This window comes from Quercus suber, unplaced genomic scaffold (genome assembly GCF_002906115.3).
Source record: "Quercus suber isolate HL8 unplaced genomic scaffold, Cork oak 2.0 scaffold_340, whole genome shotgun sequence".
Lineage (NCBI taxonomy): Eukaryota > Viridiplantae > Streptophyta > Magnoliopsida > Fagales > Fagaceae > Quercus > Quercus suber.
Window position 1 is genome coordinate 202,963 of NW_027069792.1, and position 20,940 is coordinate 223,902.

Below are 20,940 nucleotides of genomic sequence, written 5' to 3' on the forward strand. Positions count from 1 at the left end.
ATATTGATATGAACTGTTCTTGACGGTTAGACCAATTAGACCAAAAGTTATTCACTATAAAATAGATTACCTTTTAAAAGTAGATCAAACCTTATGAAAACTTAGGCCTAGTTGTTACCTTACATATTATGACCCAAGTTTGACCATTCCCACGAGTAAATCAAAGCAAAAACCCTTGCCCTCTTACAAACTCTCTTCTTCCTCCCCTATGTATAGATGATATTTCTAGAAAATCTCATTCTCATGAAATATCTCTTCTAGAAATATCTCTTCATTTTTCCCTAATTTCAATTGAATAAGCTTTTGTCTATTAATAATATTCTATGCAATTTATGCAGACAAATTCTTTGTCATCGACCAGTGCAACAAAAATGTATATAAATTTTGAGATCCCTCAAGTTGTTGAAATAATTGACAAGTGCATATTTCTAAAATTTATAATAACAAAAAAGTCTAATAAATAGCATATACTATCTCACAAAATGCTATTAACTTAATATTTTCTTTAAAAAAATTCAATGATAGGAATGGTCAAAAACATGATCCTATATAAGAAATACCAAAAATACATGCAAAACAATTTTCATAGGAGGATTCATCTTTAAATAATATGAAGACAATAGTAAAGATAAAATGCATTGAATGAGATCTTATGAAACAGGTTTGTTAATTATTTCAAATTATACTCATCATTTATGTAAACAAATAATACTACATCATATTATTTACATTAAATAAATAATACATATTAATTATGAAGTTCATTGCAAGATGTGAACTGCTAGGGTATTGCAATAATAAGTAACATTGATACAACAATGGGTTGGTATTATATTTTGTGCGTACTTTGTAAAAGGAATGTCAAATTACAAGCAGGATCATTTTGGTGTGCAAAATGTAAAACAAAAATAAATCTTTCTATCCCAAAGTTAGAGGCACTCACATTAAGTACATACTCTCCAAATATTTATAATATATTTATCTCACTATAACTACTATATATATACAATTGCAAACTATTTCAGATACAATATTCAAATTGAAGTTTTTAAAGCAACTAACAAAACAAAGTTTGTGATATTTGATCGAGATGCCGAGAAAATTCTAAATAAATCTACAAGATCGAGATCTTGCTGAAAAATAAACTAAGGTACAACTTATTTAAATTATTGTAAAAATATTGATATTGGAGAAGGAATCCCATGTGATTAAAAAAAAAAAAAAAGGAAAAAAATGGATTTCTCTACTTCATTTGAATGAATTCAATCTAAAAGATGGTTTTGAAAATTACATAGTTGCTAAGATTTTTTATGCGCCTTCAACTGATAAAATGGTATAAAAAGGTATGGAAGAAAAAAAAAAAAAAAACATAATTCAACATACTATATTAATTCTTTTTCTTGCACTATTCCAAAATTAACAAAAATAAAAAATTTATAAAAAAACTGTCACATCATTAAAATTTAATATAAATGCAAATACCTATGAAAAATCTTAGCGACAAAGTCCAAACTTTGTAAAACCTAATCAAGAATCTCTCAGTGCCAATTCATTAGGAACTAACACAAATAATGCAACAAAAGGAAAAAATGATGAAAGCTTAAAAATTAAACAAATATGAACGGACAAAATTTCAAATGATGAAGATGGAAAAAATGATGATGACAACAAGCGTCACCATACTGCAATAACAAAGCTTTGAAGAAAAAAAAAATCCGTAATGAAGCTTTTTATTACATCACGTAATAAAAATCAATAATATAGAATGAATTAATATGCTTTTATCAACTTTTATTATACAATATTACTCCAAGTTGTTTTCATTATTGCTCATTACTTGAACAAAATAATTATAATGGATATATGTGTGTAATTTATAATTATTACTTTTTATGAAGAACTCATTACTAACAAAGTTTTATAATAAATATGCTATAATATATGTATAATATTTTCCAAAAACAAATTTACATAAAATATTATAACATTATCCATGCATCACACGGAAAACTTACTAATTGTAACTAAAAGTCCCTGCTTCACAGCAGAGGTGGAATCTACTATTATTACAATCTCTCCATAGTCAATGAGTTCTTCAAATAGACAATTCAGTTCTGTAACTAACTACTATTGTTAGGACACACATGCTAAGTATAGCATCAAAAGGTCGCCCAAAACAGGCGTGGAACAATCAGGATTAAAGCAGAACTTTGATGAGTGCAAACCTTGTGAATCTAAACTCTGATAGTTAATGTTTACTGGTGCTCCATGTTTCATTATGACATTTTCTTAATTTTCAGGTACTTGAAAATACAAATCACGGACTTATCCAACCTACAAATGCAGAATCAGCTAGTGAGACCACCAAAGTGTTAGCTTACTTATCAATGATAGATTTATGAGCCATCAGAGTTGCAGAAGTTTCTTGACAAAAGATGTTTGGATGCAAAGCAATATTGTCTTGACTGAGATTTATACTTTGGTGGTCTCACTAGCTGATTCTGCNTCCACAGCACCGCGTTCTTCTGATCGAATTCCATCTTTTCGCTCTTTCCGCAGCCAAGTCTGAGTCTGGTAGTGATATTTCATCATCTAACTCAAACGCCTTTAGACTTTTCTCCTTCCATACCATTCTTCTTTCCACCATACAACTCTCCTCCAAGCTCTGTATCGTCTCAAACCAAACACTACTCTCCTTATTCCATACCATTATTTTTCCACCCACACAGTCTCAGGCAATTCATTATCTAGTGAAAGACCAATTCACGAATTAGCTCATTCCATACCCTCAATCTTCCGGCCAAACTATTCCTATTCGCCTCCAAATGAATCAACCCGGCATCACCATGATCAGAATACATCAAACAAAAGCAAGTTGAGGCACGATGAGCCTAATATAACTCGCTGGCAACCAATTAAATTTCACATCTCTGACAAAGAGGACGAGAGGATATTCCCACAAGAGGTCGAAGCAGCGTTCAAGAAGGCCTGCCGCGAGAGGTGACCTACGCATCTACTGGGAGTTAGACTGGCCATCCTCTCCTTGGTCGCGACTTTTAGTGCTGCAAAAGGGTCTACAATGTGGACGAGGAGATCACAAGTTTAAAGACAAGGCTGTCTCGTTCTTCCAGCTCAGGAGATCATGGCCAGGCAGCATCATACATAAACTTTTCAGCACTTTGAGTTCGAGGCCCTTTGGCTTGTTGGCGACACCCTGCTAAAGTCGAGGCATTCCGGGCTCAACAGGGCCGGAAGGCCGGACTCCAGACCATGTCTTGGATACGCGTAGCGCACGGTGTCATGGAATTCGGCTCAACAAAGGTAATTCACCAGTTCAACAGGAAAAAAGTTCGTGTGTTCCCACAGCGACACGCACAGCATGTGGACCTCACCAATACCATAAGAGTCATGTCTTGGATGCGTGCGCTGCGCTGCGTCAAGGAAGTAAATCAGGTCTGCACTCAGTCAGATTTAATTCCTATCGAAACCATGTAGATGCAGAGATTGCCGAGCTGGTATTAGAACGACCAGATTGTGTGAGAAATATAAGCTGGAATCCAGACCATGTCTTAGATACGCTTAGCACACAGTGCCATGGAATTCGGCTCAACAGAACTAATTGACTGTCTCAACAAGGCCATGGGAGTCATGTCTTGGATACACTCAAGATTTATTGACTAAAGTATACTTTTGCCTCTTAAAGTTTTGGATATGTATTTTTTACCATTTATGTTCCAAAAATTTCATTGGGCTCTTTATGTTTGACTTTGTTAGTTTTTTCATATTGAGACTGCCCATTTCTATTAGTAATCTAACTGTTTATAATATGTTTTTCTGCCTACAAAATTGAAATTCCTTCATTACACTAAAATATAGAGCAATTTTTAGCTATAGTTAATGGTCTTTTGCAGCCAAGAGAATTTTGAAACTTTGAGTGTTGCTTACTTATCAATGATTAGATTTTATGAGCCATCAGAGTTGCAGAAGTTTCTTGACAAAAGATGTTTGGATGCAAAGCAATATTGCTTGACTGAGATTTATGCCATCAAATAACCCAAAAGGAAATGGAAGATTAATCATCAATCAATGAGACTAAAACTGTGAGGGAGGGACCATTGGAGGGGTTTCACAACGATGAGGGTAACGTCATACAAACAAAGAGAGACGGAATGGACTTCACAGGAAAATTCCTCGCAACTATTGATCCGCGGTTTCTTCAGAAGATGGAAGACCTGTTTTTTTTTTTTTTTTTTTACCATTTAAAAACAATAGACCGTTAAGGCTAACGAAAAAACTCCTGTTTGACTGAGTCACTATTCTAGAATCAAATCCTCAAAGTCGTGTCTCAAAAAACACTTTGTAGATGAGACTTTACCGACTTTTGACATTTTCTATCTCAGTTTCTCTTATGGCATGTTTGGATGTTTAAAAAATGAGGGGAGTAGAGTAGAGGGAGGGAGAGTAATGCAATTACCTTATTTGGAAGTTTTTTAAAAAATGAGGGGGAGGGGTTTGGAGGAGTTTGGAGGGGTTTGGACTCCCTCTAACCCCCCAATTTTAATTCCCCCAAATTGAAGAGATTTGGAGGGGGAGTAGAGTACATAAACTATTGACCAAATAAATTACCTAATTTACGCTTATTATATTAACAAAATTACACAAGGGGAAGGGCTAATTACTCCTTTCCCCCTTACTAATTTTAAAAACATCCAAATAAGGTGGAGGTGAATCATTCTCCTCTACTCTCCTCCCCACTACTCCCCTTCCCTCTACTCCCCTCTACTCTCCTCCTGTGTGACGTGGAAATCTTGTCATTTATTTCACTACAATTCAAAAATTTTATCAATTGGCCCTCTACCAGTTTAGAGCCTAAGACCATTACGTAAATGATAAATCCTAATTTCAGGAGGCAAAGCAGATGTGACACTTAAGGCTGTGTTTGTTTCGTGTAAAACATTTTCCGGAAAATACATATTTTCCGGAAATGTTATTTTCCGGAAAAGGAAAATAATTTTAAGTGTTTGGGTGTATTATGAAAATGGTGTGGAAAATATTTTTATGTGTTTGGTTATATTAGGAAAATGCTATTTTCCGGGCAAATTCCGGCAACAACACAACAACGACGACGACAACAACAACAACAGCAAATTCCAAATTCCAGCAACAACAACACCAACAACAACAATCAGTTCATCCAAAAAAAACAATAACAACAATCAAATTAAAAAAAAAAAAACAACAACAACAACAATCAAATTAAAAAAAAAAAAAAAAAAAATTGCCATCAAATAACCCAAAAGGAAATGGAAGATTAATCATCAATCAATGAGACTAAAACTGTGAGGGAGGGACCATTGGAGGGGTTTCACAACGATGAGGGTAACGTCATACAAACAAAGAGAGACGGAATGGACTTCACAGGAAAATTCCTCGCAACTATTGATCCGCGGTTTCTTCAGAAGATGGAAGACCTGTTTTTTTTTTTTTTTTTTTACCATTTAAAAACAATAGACCGTTAAGGCTAACGAAAAAACTCCTGTTTGACTGAGTCACTATTCTAGAATCAAATCCTCAAAGTCGTGTCTCAAAAAACACTTTGTAGATGAGTCTTTACCGACTTTTGACATTTTCTATCTCAGTTTCTCTTATGGCATGTTTGGATGTTTAAAAAAGGAGGGGGAGTAGAGTAGAGGGAGGGAGAGTAATGCAATTACCTTATTTAGAAGTTTTTTAAAAAATGAGGGGGAGGGGTTTGGAGGAGTTTGGAGGGGTTTGGACTCCCTCTAGCCCCCCAATTTTAATTCCCCCAAATTGAAGATATTTGGAGGGAGAGTAGAGTACATAAACTATTGACCAAATAAATTACCTAATTTACGCTTATTATATTAACAAAATTACACAAGGGGAAGGGCTAATTACTCCCTTCCCCCTTACTAATTTTAAAAACATCCAAATAAGGTGGAGGTGAATCATTCTCCTCTACTCTCCTCCCCACTGCTCCCCTTCCCTCTACTCCCCTCTACTCTCCTCCCTCTCTAAACTTCCAAACAAGCCATTAATCTAAGATGTGACGTGGAAATCTTGTCATTTATTTCACTACAATTCAAAAATTTTATCAATTGGCCCTCTACCAGTTTAGAGCCTAAGACCACTACGTAAATGATAAATCCTAATTTCAGGAGGCAAAGCAGATGTGACACTTTTAGTGGAGAATGCAAATTCATTCAAAATAATAGTAATTAAAAACACACACACAAAGAGGGATATGATAAAGACCTTATAAATCATAGGAAAGACTGAATTTTATTTTATTTTTAAACATTGAACGCTCAAGGATTATGACAGCTCAAATAAAAGAATCAACATAAACGTGATCCTTGTAATCTCTATCATGTACATTTCAAGTACATACAACCAAGTTTCCAGATGCTAAATTTGTTTGTGTCAAGATAGAAAAGAAGATACAAAGTGGGGAAAGGGAAAGAGCGAGTGTGTGTGTGGGGGGGGAGAAGGGGGCAAAATAAGTGAGGTATCCAAAGAAAGAAAAGTGTAAGGAAACCCTAAATTCAAAAATCCCGTAAATGGAAGGGATTCCATATTCACATCTACCTTCAGTTCTGGTGAAAAAAGTTATTTTATACAGCTAAAATTCCTTGATCTTCTCCTTGCTGAAGAAAAGCCATGCACTGACTCTAAATATGCAAAAGACTTTGATTCTTTAGGCAGGCCTAAAGTTCCAAAATCATTGTCGAAGGCAGCATCATCGGGTGGTAGCAATGCCACTTTGATTTGAACAGAGACATGCAGAGCAATCTGTCTCAGTCACATGCATTGTGGCAAGCCTTCTGTCACAACTGATCATCAGTTTAATCAAGGGGAGCTTCTGTGATACTTGGCGCCAGACTTTATTCACTGTCCCATTTGGATCTTTGTATTCAAAATATCGCTTCACCTGAATTACAAGAACTAAATTGAGAATAATTAACCTTAGGAAGCTGGTGTTACTAGCACACTTTGATCTCTAACATATTAGGTTCTATGTCATGACACATTATTAAAAGAAGATTTATGGAAAATTTCAATGCATAAAGAATATGCAGCTGCCATGTCACCATCACTATTGTGAATTGTGAACATTATCATCATAATCCTCCTCGACAGTAATTCCATCAATTCTAAAAGGAGATGTTAATAGACATATAGGATACTATGACAGATATATCAACAAAATACCAAGACCTATTAAAATTAGGTGCCCCATTACTTATAATTACGCGCTGAATGTAAGAGCAAGCAAGTTACTATGGTCCAGAAGATTTTAATGTGTACAGAAAAGCATATCAAGGTGAGGTGGAATCTACAAATATTTGTAGAATATTGACTATAGCAAGCAAGTTACTATAGTCAATATTCTACCCAAAAAAAAAAAGACATTTTCAAAAGGCAAATCTATTCTGTCTCTAACTATTACTGGGACACATGCTAACTATAGCATCAAAAAGTCAGCATGATGCTGGCGCGGAACCAACAGGATCTAAGCAGAACTTTGATGAGTGCATCCCTTGTGAAGGTAAACGCTGATTAGTTTGTGATGGTGCTCCATGTTTTATTATGACATCTTCTTCATTTTCAAGTACTTGAAAAAGCAACTCACACACTTCTCCTACCTACAAATGCAGAATCCATGGCTTATATAACTTTGTTTAACCTTTTCTCTGCTACCCCCTCCCCCCTCTTTTGTTCATTTCATTAATTGAATTTAATCTGTTAATTTTATTTTATTTTTGTAAGTAGAATTGCTTTATTGAAATAAAAACACTTTATATTCACAATGATGAACACAGGATCAAAAAAAATTACACAACAAAACTAAGAGAATTGTGAAACTCTAAAATAGAGGTACAAGTAAAACCCCAAAGCCGAGACCACTCAAATAGGTTGCGAATCAAATTTGTTGATTAAAGCAAAGTTCAATAAAAACTCCTGCCTTCTTTGAAATATGAGACTGTCAAAGTATAAATCTCAGTCAAGAAAATATTGCTTTTACATCTGTGGTCAAGAAATTGCTTCAATAAAAACTAACCAAAAAGTATGTATATATTGAACTGTGTAAAATTGACTTTATATGGACAGGTATAGGAGTGAAGTACAAATACAGTTGCTTGGCCCTCTGGGCTTGTAATTTAACATTAACCATTGATAACTAAGCTAACACTCAAGTTTCAAAATTAATGCTCTGGACTGCAGGAACCGTTAACTATGGCTAAAAATGGTAAAGCACTATAGAGCTAGCATGCATGAGAGAGAGTCAAAGAGAGATTGTAAGGATAAGTATGGGAGGATCCACAATATTCAGTAGGGGCTGTGGAGATAGGGGTGGCAGAAATAGGTGGCATTGGATTTTTTTTATTTTTTTAATGAGTGAGCAGAATATTATTAAGCAAGAAAACAGCCATGCAACAAGAAAACAAAATACCAGAGCTGCAACCCAATCAAACAGTAGAACAAACCACCAGCAGCATAGCTACACATCAACTTACAATTACATCCTCTCTTGTTTGGTTAAAAACAGAGAACAATTTCCCAAAGACTACCCAGAGCTCTATTTAATATAAGATTCTTGACTTTATTGCGGCAACCAACTTTCCTCACACCAACCCCTATCACTCCAAGTATGCCTTCTTCTGCCTTTACATTACCATTTTGGATTCCTACATTAAGTTGCAACATATATGGTTGATGTAAGCAAGAAGCCTACATAACTTCACATAAAACCTCTTTCCCTTAGCTCATGAACTCTCCACTGCATAGGGTTAAACATGTAAAATTTTTAATTTAAAAAACTCCTAAATTTTAGCTAAATTTATAACACATTCACATTTCCAATTAGTTACTGGTAGTTTCAATGTTATCCACGCACCCACATTTTAATTTGAATTCAAATAAAAATAGTTGCCACAATTTACATCCCAATACTCACTTATCAGTTTCCCAACTCAAGTTCCCATCCGTTCCTATCCATTTGCCAACATACATCCCAATACTCCCTTACCAGTTGCCCAACTCCAAGTTTAATTTCCATTCGTTCCTATCCATTTTCCAACTTGAAGTGGCATGCCAAGGTTTTCATTTTTTTATTTTTTATTTATTTAATTCAATTACTATTTCCTTCTCCTTCCTCACCTTTTTTTTCTTCAATGTATTTTTTTCTTTTTAAGAATTTTTTTCTTTTTACCATCATTGCATATGTTTTTGGCGTTAAATTTTTTATTTTTTGCATTAATTTGACAATTAGAGAGATTGCAATTGTTTTTTTTTTTAACTGGAATCCACAGGCACATCGATGGATTTGTAAATTACATCCTTAAGTAATTGAGATATCATTGGAACTGATGTCAATAGAATATTTAATATCTGCTCTAAGTTCAAGTAATTGAGATCTCTTTGTTTTTATTTTTATTTTATTTTTTTTTTGGGAGATCTCCATGATGAGAGTACCCTTCCTCATCATGGAAGGGGACTCTCTCACTATACAGAGAGCCTTACTTGAATTGGCATCCCATCCGACTTCTGCGGATGCTGTGATCATGGGCATGCAAGACACAATTGTGGAGTTCCGTCAAATTGGGTTTTGTCATGTCTGTCATCAAGGATATAGACCAGCCCATTTTTTAGCAAAATATACAAAGGGCATCGATGATTATTGTACTTGGATAGATGAGAATCTTTGTTTTATAGAACAAGCTTTGATCTATGATGTAATTTCTCTTCAATAATTTAATGAAAGATTAGTCTTCCTATAAAATATATATATATATATAGGTATATGTTGATAATAAAAATAAATAAATAAACTATTTACCATGGAGAATTAGAAATTAAATATTTGAAATACATCAAGTGGAATTATCTTAGTCCTAAATATGAAATTGAGTTGTATCTTGAGTTAGAGATCAGTCTTTGATAAGGAGAGACTTTATCTTCAATCAAAGGTTGATTTGAGTTTGGAGTTTGCATTGTTATCGTTTAAAAGATTAACACTGATCCACCCCTTACATCTCTATATAAAACCAACTTTTTTTGTAATATGATTGTATTAACAGTTTTTGACAAAAGGATCTTAAGTATTTGGGAAAAAATTGCTAAATGCCCTTTTTGGGTAAACTAAGCAGCATTTTACCCTATTTTTCAAACTAATTAGGGAAATACCTCTCTTTTGAAAATCGATTTTCTCAAAACGAGTTAGACCCTATAGCGGCATTTTTAAGGAGCCTATAGTGACGTTTTCAAGACATATAGTAGCGTTTTGTAACTCGATTTATATGAAATCAAGTTATAGGTAAAAAAAATTTTTAAAATTGCATATAACTCTATTTAATGGAAGTCAAGTTACAAAACGTTACTATAGGTCTTGAAAACGTCATTATAGGTCCTTAAAAACGCTACTATAGGACCTTAGAATTTTTTTTTTTTAATAACTCGATTTTGAGAAAATCAAGTTTCAAAAGATGGGTATTTCCCTAATTACTTTGAAAAATAGGGCAAAACGCTGCTTAGTTTGCCCAAAAAGGGCATTTAGCAATTTTGTCCTAAGTATTTGACCACTTTATATAATGTAAGAAAAGTTTATTAAATTGGGTGATGTACTTAGCATGTGCCCTATATGAGCTTTGGTACAGTTTTCTAAAAAATTTCCTTATTTAAGAATGTTATATATTCTTCTCTTTAATTTTATATATTTCAGGGATGAAATTTAACAATTGGAAGAATCCTACTACTGCGATCTCCTACAATAGAGAAGATTGGGTTGCATTTGATTGGGTTTCACTAATATTTTTAGAGTTACATTCAAAAAGCCATTTAGTTGATTCCTATAATGTTTCAATTAGGGTTAATCGACTCACTCTGTAGAAGTAAGTTTGTTTGCAGTTTTCTAACGTGTCTCAAGCAAATCTGTGTAGAACATAATTATGTTTCTGATTAATTAAATTAACCTTTCAATTTTGGTTTTTCTTTAGGAAACATAGACTGCATGTGGATATGTTTCTGGAGAAGGAAGGACGGTGGATCCTTATTGTTCCCTCTTATGTCTCCTACTCATTTTTTATTTTTTATTTTAGTATACATAGTAAACACTAATTGAATGATAAAAACAAAATTACACCTCATCAAAGATTAGAAAATTCTAATACATACGATTGGTTTAGATGCATATATTGACTAAATAATTTACACATATACTAGCCTTTGAGCACATGGTCACACGCGTGCTCATAGGCTCTTCTATTTTTTTTCCCTCCTAAAAGTTAGTGATTTACATTTATTATAATTTGGAATTGTTACATTTTTCAATCATAAAAATACCTAGAGCATAATGAGAATTATGTGTTTGTGGGTAAATTTTTTTTTTTTTTTTTTTTGTATAAATCTCATCACACCTAGGTATTTTTGTAATTGAAAAATATAACAATTCCAAATTAATTATGATGAATGTAAATTATTAACCTTTAAAATTCAAATACTTCAATTATCTTTATGCGCGTGCTCAAAGGCTCTTCTATTTTTTTGAATAAGGATTAATTTAGAACATTTATTATAATTTAGAATCACTGCATTATCCAATCACCAAAAAAAAAAAAACAAAACAAAACAAAACAAAACAAAAACTAGAGGTGTGATGAGTATTATGTGTGGTGAAATAACTTTTCATCACACCCGTATGCTTTTTTGTAATCAGAAAATGTAGTTATCCCGAATCATAATAAATGCTCTAAATTAACCCTTACACAAAAAGTAGAAAGCCTTTGAGCATACTCATACATGTGCTCAGAGACTAGTATAAATTTAATTGTTTTATAAAAATTTATGTGCAATAAGTTTTTACAATTAATTGAGTATTAAATGAAATATTTTAGGACAAATAATATTTATTTACGAAGATATTCATCTATAATTAGTAGAGTATAAAAAATAAAAATAAAAATAAGACAGAGTTTTCAACCATTTTTTTTTTTTGAGCAAGATTATTTATAGTAATGATGATATTCCTTTAAAGATATTCGGATAATGATAACGTGGCTGGTTTTGAATCTTTTGATAATAAAAGCAAGGAAGTCAATATCGTATGGGAGACTGTACCAGTTTAGTCAGCGGTCTGATATATTTTGGGTACCGATCAATACCGGTGTACCGTTTTAAGAGAGAGAGACATACTTGATTATTTATTTAGAATTATTTATAAATCTATATAAGAATCCTTAAATTTATAATAGCATATTTCTCTAAATTAATTGCTTATTTTTAATATGATTATTTCTTGCTCAAATATCAACCCATTAATATAACTTGACATACTAGATTGTAATAATAATAAAAAGATGATTTTTTTTTTTTTAAACATAAAATTGCTTATCAAATGTGAGTGGCAGCCAGCCTAAAAGTCCAAGCATATTTGAAATTTGAACTCATTAGAGTTCACATGGGGTGTCAGAATTCACACAAAACAATTAAACGAGAGCCACACACACACAACTAAAACAATAGGCACAAGAAGAGAGGTTCATTCTCGGTCAAGACTGAAGAAGAAGAAGAAGCAGCTGGATAAAACAGAAGGAGGAAGGTTGGGGGAATGGCCGACAACATGGGAAAACAACCAATGAGGACAGCATTGTGAGCTTTCTGCTGCTACCTTTTTCCATTTTCTTCAAGTTTTTAGTACTGCTCGATTTCCATTTTTCAGCTGAGATGTCCGATATTCAACGGTACATCCGGTATAGTCCAGTAAGGACCGGTATTTTAAGCGGTACAAATCATGGATGTTTTTGTATTGATTCACCGGCTAGTACGATAAATTCCGACTGTACCGGCCGGTACAGTACGAAATTGACTCCCTTGAATAAAAGTGTAATTTTTTTTATTTCGCTAATGAAAGACAGAGCAGAAGTTTAGGATTAGAAAGTAAAAAATGACGGTTGAGTTGGGTGAGTGATGTTTAGACATGTGTCAAATTTAAGGAAAGTTCAGGGAAAGTGGTTTCCTTTCCTTCCCCGGTTGTCGTTGCTACGTACCCTTTTTAGCCCTTTCCACTTCGCTACTCGCCAAATCTCCGGATCAAGTCTACAAAGCTTAAAAAACTTCACATCTCTTGCTACAACATCTCCACCGTTTCCTTGAACCCACACCGCACCACTCTTACACGATATTTTTTTTTTTTTTTTAATAATTCAATAACAAAGTGTAAGAATTTCTTGAGAGAGTTTGCGTCGAGTGATGTTCTTTATTATCATACCAAGACACCAATTGAATTTTTTGTGTAGGCAAAAATTGAACTCCAGATCTCCTATTCAACCATTAGAGACTTTACCAGTTAAGTTAACTGTAATTCATAGAACAAGGTGTAAAAAGAATACAAAATTTTTGTCACATTTATGCTGTACAAATATGATATACTATGTGTTTTTAATTTTATTTTTCAAAATTTGGTTATTTTATAAGTTAACTAAATATATAACAAGTTGTGATTTATGGAGCATAGAACACAACAAATGTGAAAGAAGATTTGTATTTGTGTAAGAGTATTTGAATCATGGATGTCCCTCTAAATTTTTTATTAGAAATACTCAAATACCAGGAAATTTGTTAGTCCTTTTGGTTTAAGTAAATCTTGATGAAAAATGGGAGTTTTTTTCTTATTTGGTATGATGAAAATGAGGAATGATAAAAATAAAATAAAAAAATAAATGGGGTGGGTGGAATGGGGGTATGCTCATTAGTCAATTCATTTTAAGAAGAAAGAATACCATGTTTTGGTAATACCAACTCAGCATCTATTTTGGTATTTCTTACCTAATAAATGAGTGACACATGTTTCAAAAAACCACATCAGACTACTCTAATAAATGATTAATTTATCTTTCCGATAGTATAGAAAATTGTGATTAATTTATTGGAGTAGTCTAATGTAATTTTTTGAAACAGATGTCATTTATTTATTGGGTAGAAAATACCAAAATAAATGTTGAGTTGGTATTACCGAAACATGGTATAATTTCTCCATTTTAAGGCCGAAAGAGGCACTTAAATGGAGCATTTCCTACAACAGAGAAGATTGGGTTGCATTTGATTGGATTTCACTTATATTTTTAGAGGTACATTCAGAAAGCCGTTTAGTTGATACCTATAATGTTTCAGTTGGGGTTAATCAACTCACTTTGTAGTAGTAAGTTTGTTTGCAGTTTCCTAACGTTTCTCAAGCAAATCTGTGTAGAACATAATTATGTTTCTAATTAATTAAATTAACCTTTCAATTTTGATTTTTCATTAGGAAACTTAGAGTGCATGTGGATATGTTTCTAGAGAAGGAAGGACGACGGATCCTTATTGTTCCCTCTTATGTCTCCTACTGATTTTTTAATTTAATTTAATTTAATTTTTTGTGTATATACAATAAACACTAATTGAATGATAAAGACAAAATTACACCTCATCAAAGATTAGAAACACTTCTAATCATAGTTGTCAGTATCGTACAATACGCAATACGTATCGTACTATACATATCATATCGTTTGAAAAAAGTGTTGTATCGTTTATACGTATCGTAGGTGCATATGAATAGGACGATACAGTTGTATGTATTGTACATATCAGTTGTATTGGACGATACATCAACAATGGGCTTAAATAGGCTTTTTTAACCAAAATTTCAGCCCAAGTTTAGCCCAGAACGTTTTTCCATTTTTTTCTTAAAAGCAACTTGGGCTATTTTGGTGGTTTGGCCCAATACAAAAGCCTTCTTAAATTTTTTTTTTTTTTTAGCCCTAAAAAATTTGATATATTGGGCCTAATGGGCTTGGTGGGCTTTGAGGAGGCCCATGATTGAATGGTGGTGAAGCAGACATAGATGGATAGCACGAAGAAAAGCATGGCTGTGAGTGTCTGATTCAACAGCCAAGTCCTGCGCCTTTTGTTCATCACTAAATAATGGAAGCTAATTAACCTTAAAGATCAGTGACAGTCAGCGATTTTTGGAAATACGAAAAACAAAAACAATGCAACGTTCTTTAAGATTCCAATTATACAGAAACTAGTGTGTATTTTTTTAACAATATAGAGATATATATATATATATATATAGTGCATGGAAATAAGTGATTTTTAATTTTTTTTTTTTTTTAAAAAAACATATATATTTAACTAATACTTAGTATTATTATTATTATTATTATGATGTGGTACCCCCGGCTGGTTTATATGTAGAGCCATCTTTATTGACTCATAAGAGTTATGAGAGCAATTTGTGGTTGTGACCTGCAACTTGTGAGGGTGGTGTCGGTGACTCGGTAGTGAACACGGAGACAATGTGCGCAGAGAGGAAGATAGAGACGTGTCTCTCGAGGAGGGTATTGAGTTATTTGAGAAAGGCGGGTTTATCTTTCACTTTCACCCAATGAAGAAAAAGAAATATGAGGTTCTACGTGGTTTCTTGTTACTATGATTAAGGGGTATGATAAGAGAAGAGAAAGTGACAGAATTTTATGGTTTAAATTATAGAAAAGAAAAAAAAAATCAAAGATGATATAAGAGAAAGTGACTTTTTTATGTATATAAATGGCATGGAGTAAGGACTACCGTTTATTGGAAAGATAATGTTTACGAAATTAGAAGTGTCATTAATAATAATAATAATAATAATAATAATAATAATAAAAGGTAATTCTAACATTAATTCATATGTCTTTAATATTCACTAATCACATTTATTACTGTAGTATTTTAGCATCTTTTAGATTTTGTCTTCTAAGCTCCCCTTATGAGATTTACACTTTGTCTCTCCTCCCCTTTCTCACACGAAATTATATAGTTTTCTGGTGGACCACATCATCTGTCTACTATTCCACTAAAAAACTTCCACTTATTTAAAATTGCTGAGTCAGTAATCAGTTTTTATTTTAAAAAAATTTTCAACTCAACAATTTTAAACAGATATGAGTTTTTTAGTGGAACAGTGGTGGACCACGTCACATTTCCATCATGTGGACCTTATAATTTCTTCTTTCTCACCCCCTTTCCCCAATCTAAGACTTACCAATCGCTCTTATTTGTGGAGAAGTTTACTTATGACTAGAGAAATTATCTAGGAGGGTTCAAAGTGGCTCCCTCTTTTGTTCATTTCATTAATTGAATTTAATCTGTTAATTTTATTTTATTTTTGTAAGTAGAATTGCTTTATTGAAATAAAAACACTTTATATTCACAATGATGAACACAGGATCAAAAAAAAATTACACAACAAAACTAAGAGAATTGTGAAACTCTAAAATAGAGGTACAAGTAAAACCCCAAAGCCGAGACCACTCAAACAGGTTGCGAATCAAATTTGTTGATTAAAGCAAAGTTCAATAAAAACTCCTGCCTTCTTTGAAATATGAGACTGTCAAAGTATAAATCTCAGTCAAGAAAATATTGCTTTTACATCTGTGGTCAAGAAATTGCTTCAATAAAAACTAACCAAAAAGTATGTATATATTGAACTGAGTAAAATTGACTTTATATGGACAGGTATAGGAGTGAAGTACAAATACAGTTGCTTGGCCCTCTGGGCTTGTAATTTAACATTAACCATTGATAACTAAGCTAACACTCAAGTTTCAAAATTAATGCTCTGGACTGCAGGACACCGTTAACTATGGCTAAAAATAGGTAAAGCACTATAGAGCTAGCATGCATGAGAGAGAGTCAAAGAGAGATTGTAAGGATAAGTATGGGAGGATCCACAATATTCAGTAGGGGCTGTGGAGATAGGGATGGCAGAAATAGGTGGCATTGGATTTTTTTTTATTTTTTTAATGAGTGAGCAGAATATTATTAAGCAAGAAAACAGCCATGCAACAAGAAAACACAATACCAGAGCCGCAACCCAATCAAACAGTAGAACAAACCACCACCAGCATAGCTACACATCAACTTACAATTACATCCTCTCTTGTTTGGTCAAAAACAGAGAACAATTTCCCAAAGACTACCCAAAGCTCTATTTAATATAAGATTCTTGACTTTATTGTGGCAACCAACTTTCCTCACACCAACCCTTATCACTCCAAGTATGCCTTCTTCTGCCTTTACATTACCATTTTGGATTCCTACATTAAGTTGCAACATATATGGTTGATGTAAGCAAGAAGCCTACATAACTTCACATAAAACCTCTTTCCCTTAGCTCATGAACTCTCCACTGCATAATTTTATCCCAGTCAGACAAATTTGTATTAATCAGGCACATCCTCAAGACTTGCTGCCAAAGCCTCCTGATAAATGAACACCAAAAGGCCCCCATTGTACTGGTACCCCCATTTGTCCAGACTATCTCAAGTAAAAAGTCTTGTCATTGACAGCCAACCAACTGATGACAGAATGCTTGGAAATAGCATCTGGGACTGGCAACTAAATCATTCTCCACCAACCAACCTCAGGTCTTTTGGTTCAATGCTCATTCCATATTGAACTGCAAGTTTACTAACCAGTCTTAAAAGGTTTCCACTTCATCTTCCTCCGGTAAGTTAACTTGATAGCTATGAATTGGACTGCTAACCAAATTTGTGGTCCTAGCAGGGAGCCAAAGCCAGTGTCCTTCATGCAAGAGACTTGACCCTTTGGTATAAAGAGAGCTAGCAGTATAATATATCACACTAAAAGTACTTACAAAATCAACAACCTCTCAGGATGCCAGTTGTCATGCCATAAAAAGAATGAATTTCCCTTTCATGTAAGATGCTTAAGGTCAGGTCTAGCTACTGTTCTAACTCCTAAAATCTTCCTCTGCCACAAACGTTAATCCTGAGGCGCCAGCACCATTCAAAAGCTTCTTTCCCTCAAATAATCTTGATGAATTCCAAGCTACCTGAATAGATCCTGCCTTTGAAAAACAAATTCCAAATACCTTTCTTAACAGCAGCTTCAGTCCACTCATCCATCCTCTTCAGACTAAGCCACCTTCCTTCTTAGGTGACTAGTAACACAAAAATCTTCATGTCCTCCACAAGTCATGTGCTAAGCAGAATCAAATGTTTCCAGAATGTCCTCTCACTCGTCTTATCAGCGGAAAAATACTACCAATTTGGTTCATCTAAGGTGATGCACTCATGCAAGTCCAACTGAATCATTGAGAAGTAAAATATATTTGTTAATCATTGGATCCGAGAGCTGTAATGGAAGCTATCTCTTTCAGAAGTCTAATAAGTCAATGGAAGGAAAAGAATATGTCAAGGCAAACAATTGAATTCCATAGCTGGGGAAGGCTGTATACTGACTATCCAGCACTGCTCTTGCTTACCAAAGTTTGGAGAATGGTCCTATTCTTAGCTCCAACAACTACAAAAAGCTTCTAGTTTGGCCTAATTTCCTTCAGTATTTTTCGCTTTGAGAGATCATTCTTTGTATTCAGATCATTTATGGGGTCTTCGGAAAATCACATATTTATTTCAATTCATGATGAACAAAAATTCTATTTCCACTGGATTCAGAAGTAGCAAAAAGTTGCTTAACTAGTCTGACTAAGTGACTCCCTAACAAGCTCAATCTTAACAAATACACTTTGATTCATTCTCTCTCTCTCTCTATATGTATATATATGTAATAATTAATCTCTAAATATAGTGACCAAATTATGTTGGTATGCTTGTCTCAAAAAACATAAAAACTATATTGATATGCTTAACTGAGTCCAATAATTTGTCTCAAAAAAAAAAAAAGTGAGTCCAATAAAAATCATATTAAACAACTAATAAATAATCTAATAGCAACTCTTTTTTTTTTTTGGGTTAAAATCTAAAAGCAATTCAATAATTATAATATTTAAAAGAAATAAAAACCCAAGAAGAAAAATTGATTTAATTTAAATAATTACCCCTTTGCGAAACCGATTGCCCATGAAGAACAACAACGTTTTCCGATTCTCAACTCCGACATCTCCATTATAGGCACTAATCCTATGCGAGTCAGGCACTACCACATCCTTAACCAACGAGGAACGGTCGGGTCTTACCCGCCCGAGATCCGAGACCAACAACAAGGCATTCTTGACCCGATTCATGACCCGGTTCAACGCATTCGGATTCTGGCAAACCAACACGTGGTCCCTCCCCTTGTTCCTCCTCCAATACTCTTGCCCCTCCAGCCACGTCACCAGCTCCTCCTGGGTCTCCGAATCCGAGTACTTCTTGACCTGACCCGACCCGTTGGAAAAATGGGTCCTGCTCACAACCCAACTCAATGAAGAGAAAAACGGCACGTAAAACAAGTCAGCTTCGTTAGGATCCATGACCCGAATGACTGGAGACCCGGTTCTTTCATTTTCGGGTCGGGTCAAGTCCAGCAACAAGTGCCACTCCAAGGAGTGTTGGTGACTCGGGTACTTGAGTTTTTGGATCGTTGACTTTGCCACGTCAGCAAAACCATGTGCAGTCCAGAAATGTTCGACGACGCCGTAGGTGAACTTTGTCGGAAGATCATCGTACATGTAAACTTTGACTCGCATGGAGGAAGAAGAAGAAGAAGAAGAAGAAGAAGAAGTGTTGGGTGAAATGGGAGGAAGAAGAATATTGGGCCTAAAGGGCTTGGTGGGCTTTGAGGAGGCCCATGATTGAATGGTGGTGAAGCAGACATAGATGGATAGCACGAAGAAAAGCATGGCTGTGAGTGTCTGATTCAACAGCCAAGTCCTGCGCCTTTTGTTCATCACTAAATAATGGAAGCTAATTAACCTTAAAGATCAGTGACAGTCAGCGATTTTTGGAAATACGAAAAACAAAAACAATGCAACGTTCTTTAAGATTCCAATTATACAGAAACTAGTGTGTATTTTTTTAACAATATAGAGATATATATATAGTGCATGGAAATAAGTGATTTTTAAATTATAAAAAAAACATATATATTTAACTAATACTTAGTATTATTATTATTATTATTATTATTATTATATGGTACCGCCGGCCGGTTTATATGTAGAGCCATCTTTATTGACTCATAAGAGTTATGAGAGCAATTTGTGGTTGTGACCTGCAACTTGTGAGGGTGGTGTCGGTGACTCGGTAGTGAACATGGAGACAATGTGCGCAGAGAGAAAGACAGAGACGTGTGTCTCGAGGAGGGTATTGAGTTATTTGAGAAAGGCGGGTTTATCTTTCACTTTCACCCAATGAAGAAAAAGAAATATGAGGTTCTACGTGGTTTCTTGTTACTATGATTAAGGGGTTTGATAAGAGAAGAGAAAGTGACAGAATTTTATGGTTTAAATTATAGAAAAGAAAAAAAAAAATCAAAGATGATATAAGAGAAAGTGACTTTTTTATGTATATAAATGGTATGGAGTAAGGACTACCGTTTATTGGAAAGATAATGTTTACAAAATTAGAAGTGTCATTAATAATAATAATAAAAAAAGGTAATTCTAACATTAATTCATATGTCTTTAATATTCACTAATCACATTTATTACTGTAGTATTTTAGCATCTTTTAGATTTTGTCTTCTAAGCTCCCCTTATGAGATTTACACTTTGTCTCTCCTCCCCTTTCTCACGAGAAATTATACAGTTTTCTGGTGGACCACGTCATCTGTCTACCATTCCACTAAAAAACTTCCACTTGTTTAAAATTGTTGAGTCAGTAATCAGTTTCTATTTTAAAAAAAATTTCAACTCAACAATTTTGAACAGATGTGAGTTTTTTAGTGGAACAGTGGTGGACCACGTCACATTTGCACCATGTGGACCTTATAATTTCTTCTTTCTCACCCCCTTTCCCCAATCTAAGACTTACCACTCTTATGTGTGGAGAAGTTTACTTATGACTAGAGAAATTATCTAGGAGGGTTCAAAGTGGCAAATTGGTAATGGGAGACACATTGAAGTGGCATCGCATAAATGGTTACCTCATGCTC

The 20,940-nt window shown here is 34.0% G+C and overlaps 1 protein-coding gene across 3 annotated transcripts; it reads right to left on the bottom strand.

Moving 5' to 3' along the window:
• Positions 1 to 6,269: 6,269 nt before the first annotated feature.
• LOC111986900 (probable arabinosyltransferase ARAD1) lies at positions 6,270 to 19,850 on the bottom strand. 3 transcript variants are annotated; one of them, XM_065759744.1, is made up of 2 exons: positions 18,905 to 19,850; positions 6,270 to 6,952 (listed from the first exon to the last, which is right to left on the bottom strand). In XM_065759744.1, exons 1-2 carry the CDS (start codon positions 19,733 to 19,735, stop codon positions 6,761 to 6,763), a joined length of 1,023 nt encoding a protein of 340 aa, XP_065615816.1. In that variant the 5' UTR covers positions 19,736 to 19,850; the 3' UTR covers positions 6,270 to 6,760. The 3 variants fall into 3 exon arrangements, with proteins under 3 accessions (XP_065615816.1, XP_065615817.1, XP_023874361.2); XM_065759745.1 differs by having other exon boundaries at positions 6,875 to 6,966; XM_024018593.2 differs by lacking the exon at positions 6,270 to 6,952 and adding an exon at positions 16,303 to 18,152.
• Between the last annotated feature and the right edge of the window lie 1,090 nt (positions 19,851 to 20,940).

Bases quoted from the DNA above. Each gene is read 5' to 3' on its own strand.
- LOC111986900 (XM_065759744.1), bottom strand. From the start codon at position 19,735: ATGAACAAAAGGCGCAGGACTTGGCTGTTGAATCAGACACTCACAGCC. The intron at 6,953-18,904 runs GTAATTATTTAA...CTTGTAATTCAG, and splicing joins GCAATCGGTTTCGCAAAGGG to GTGAAGCGATATTTTGAATA.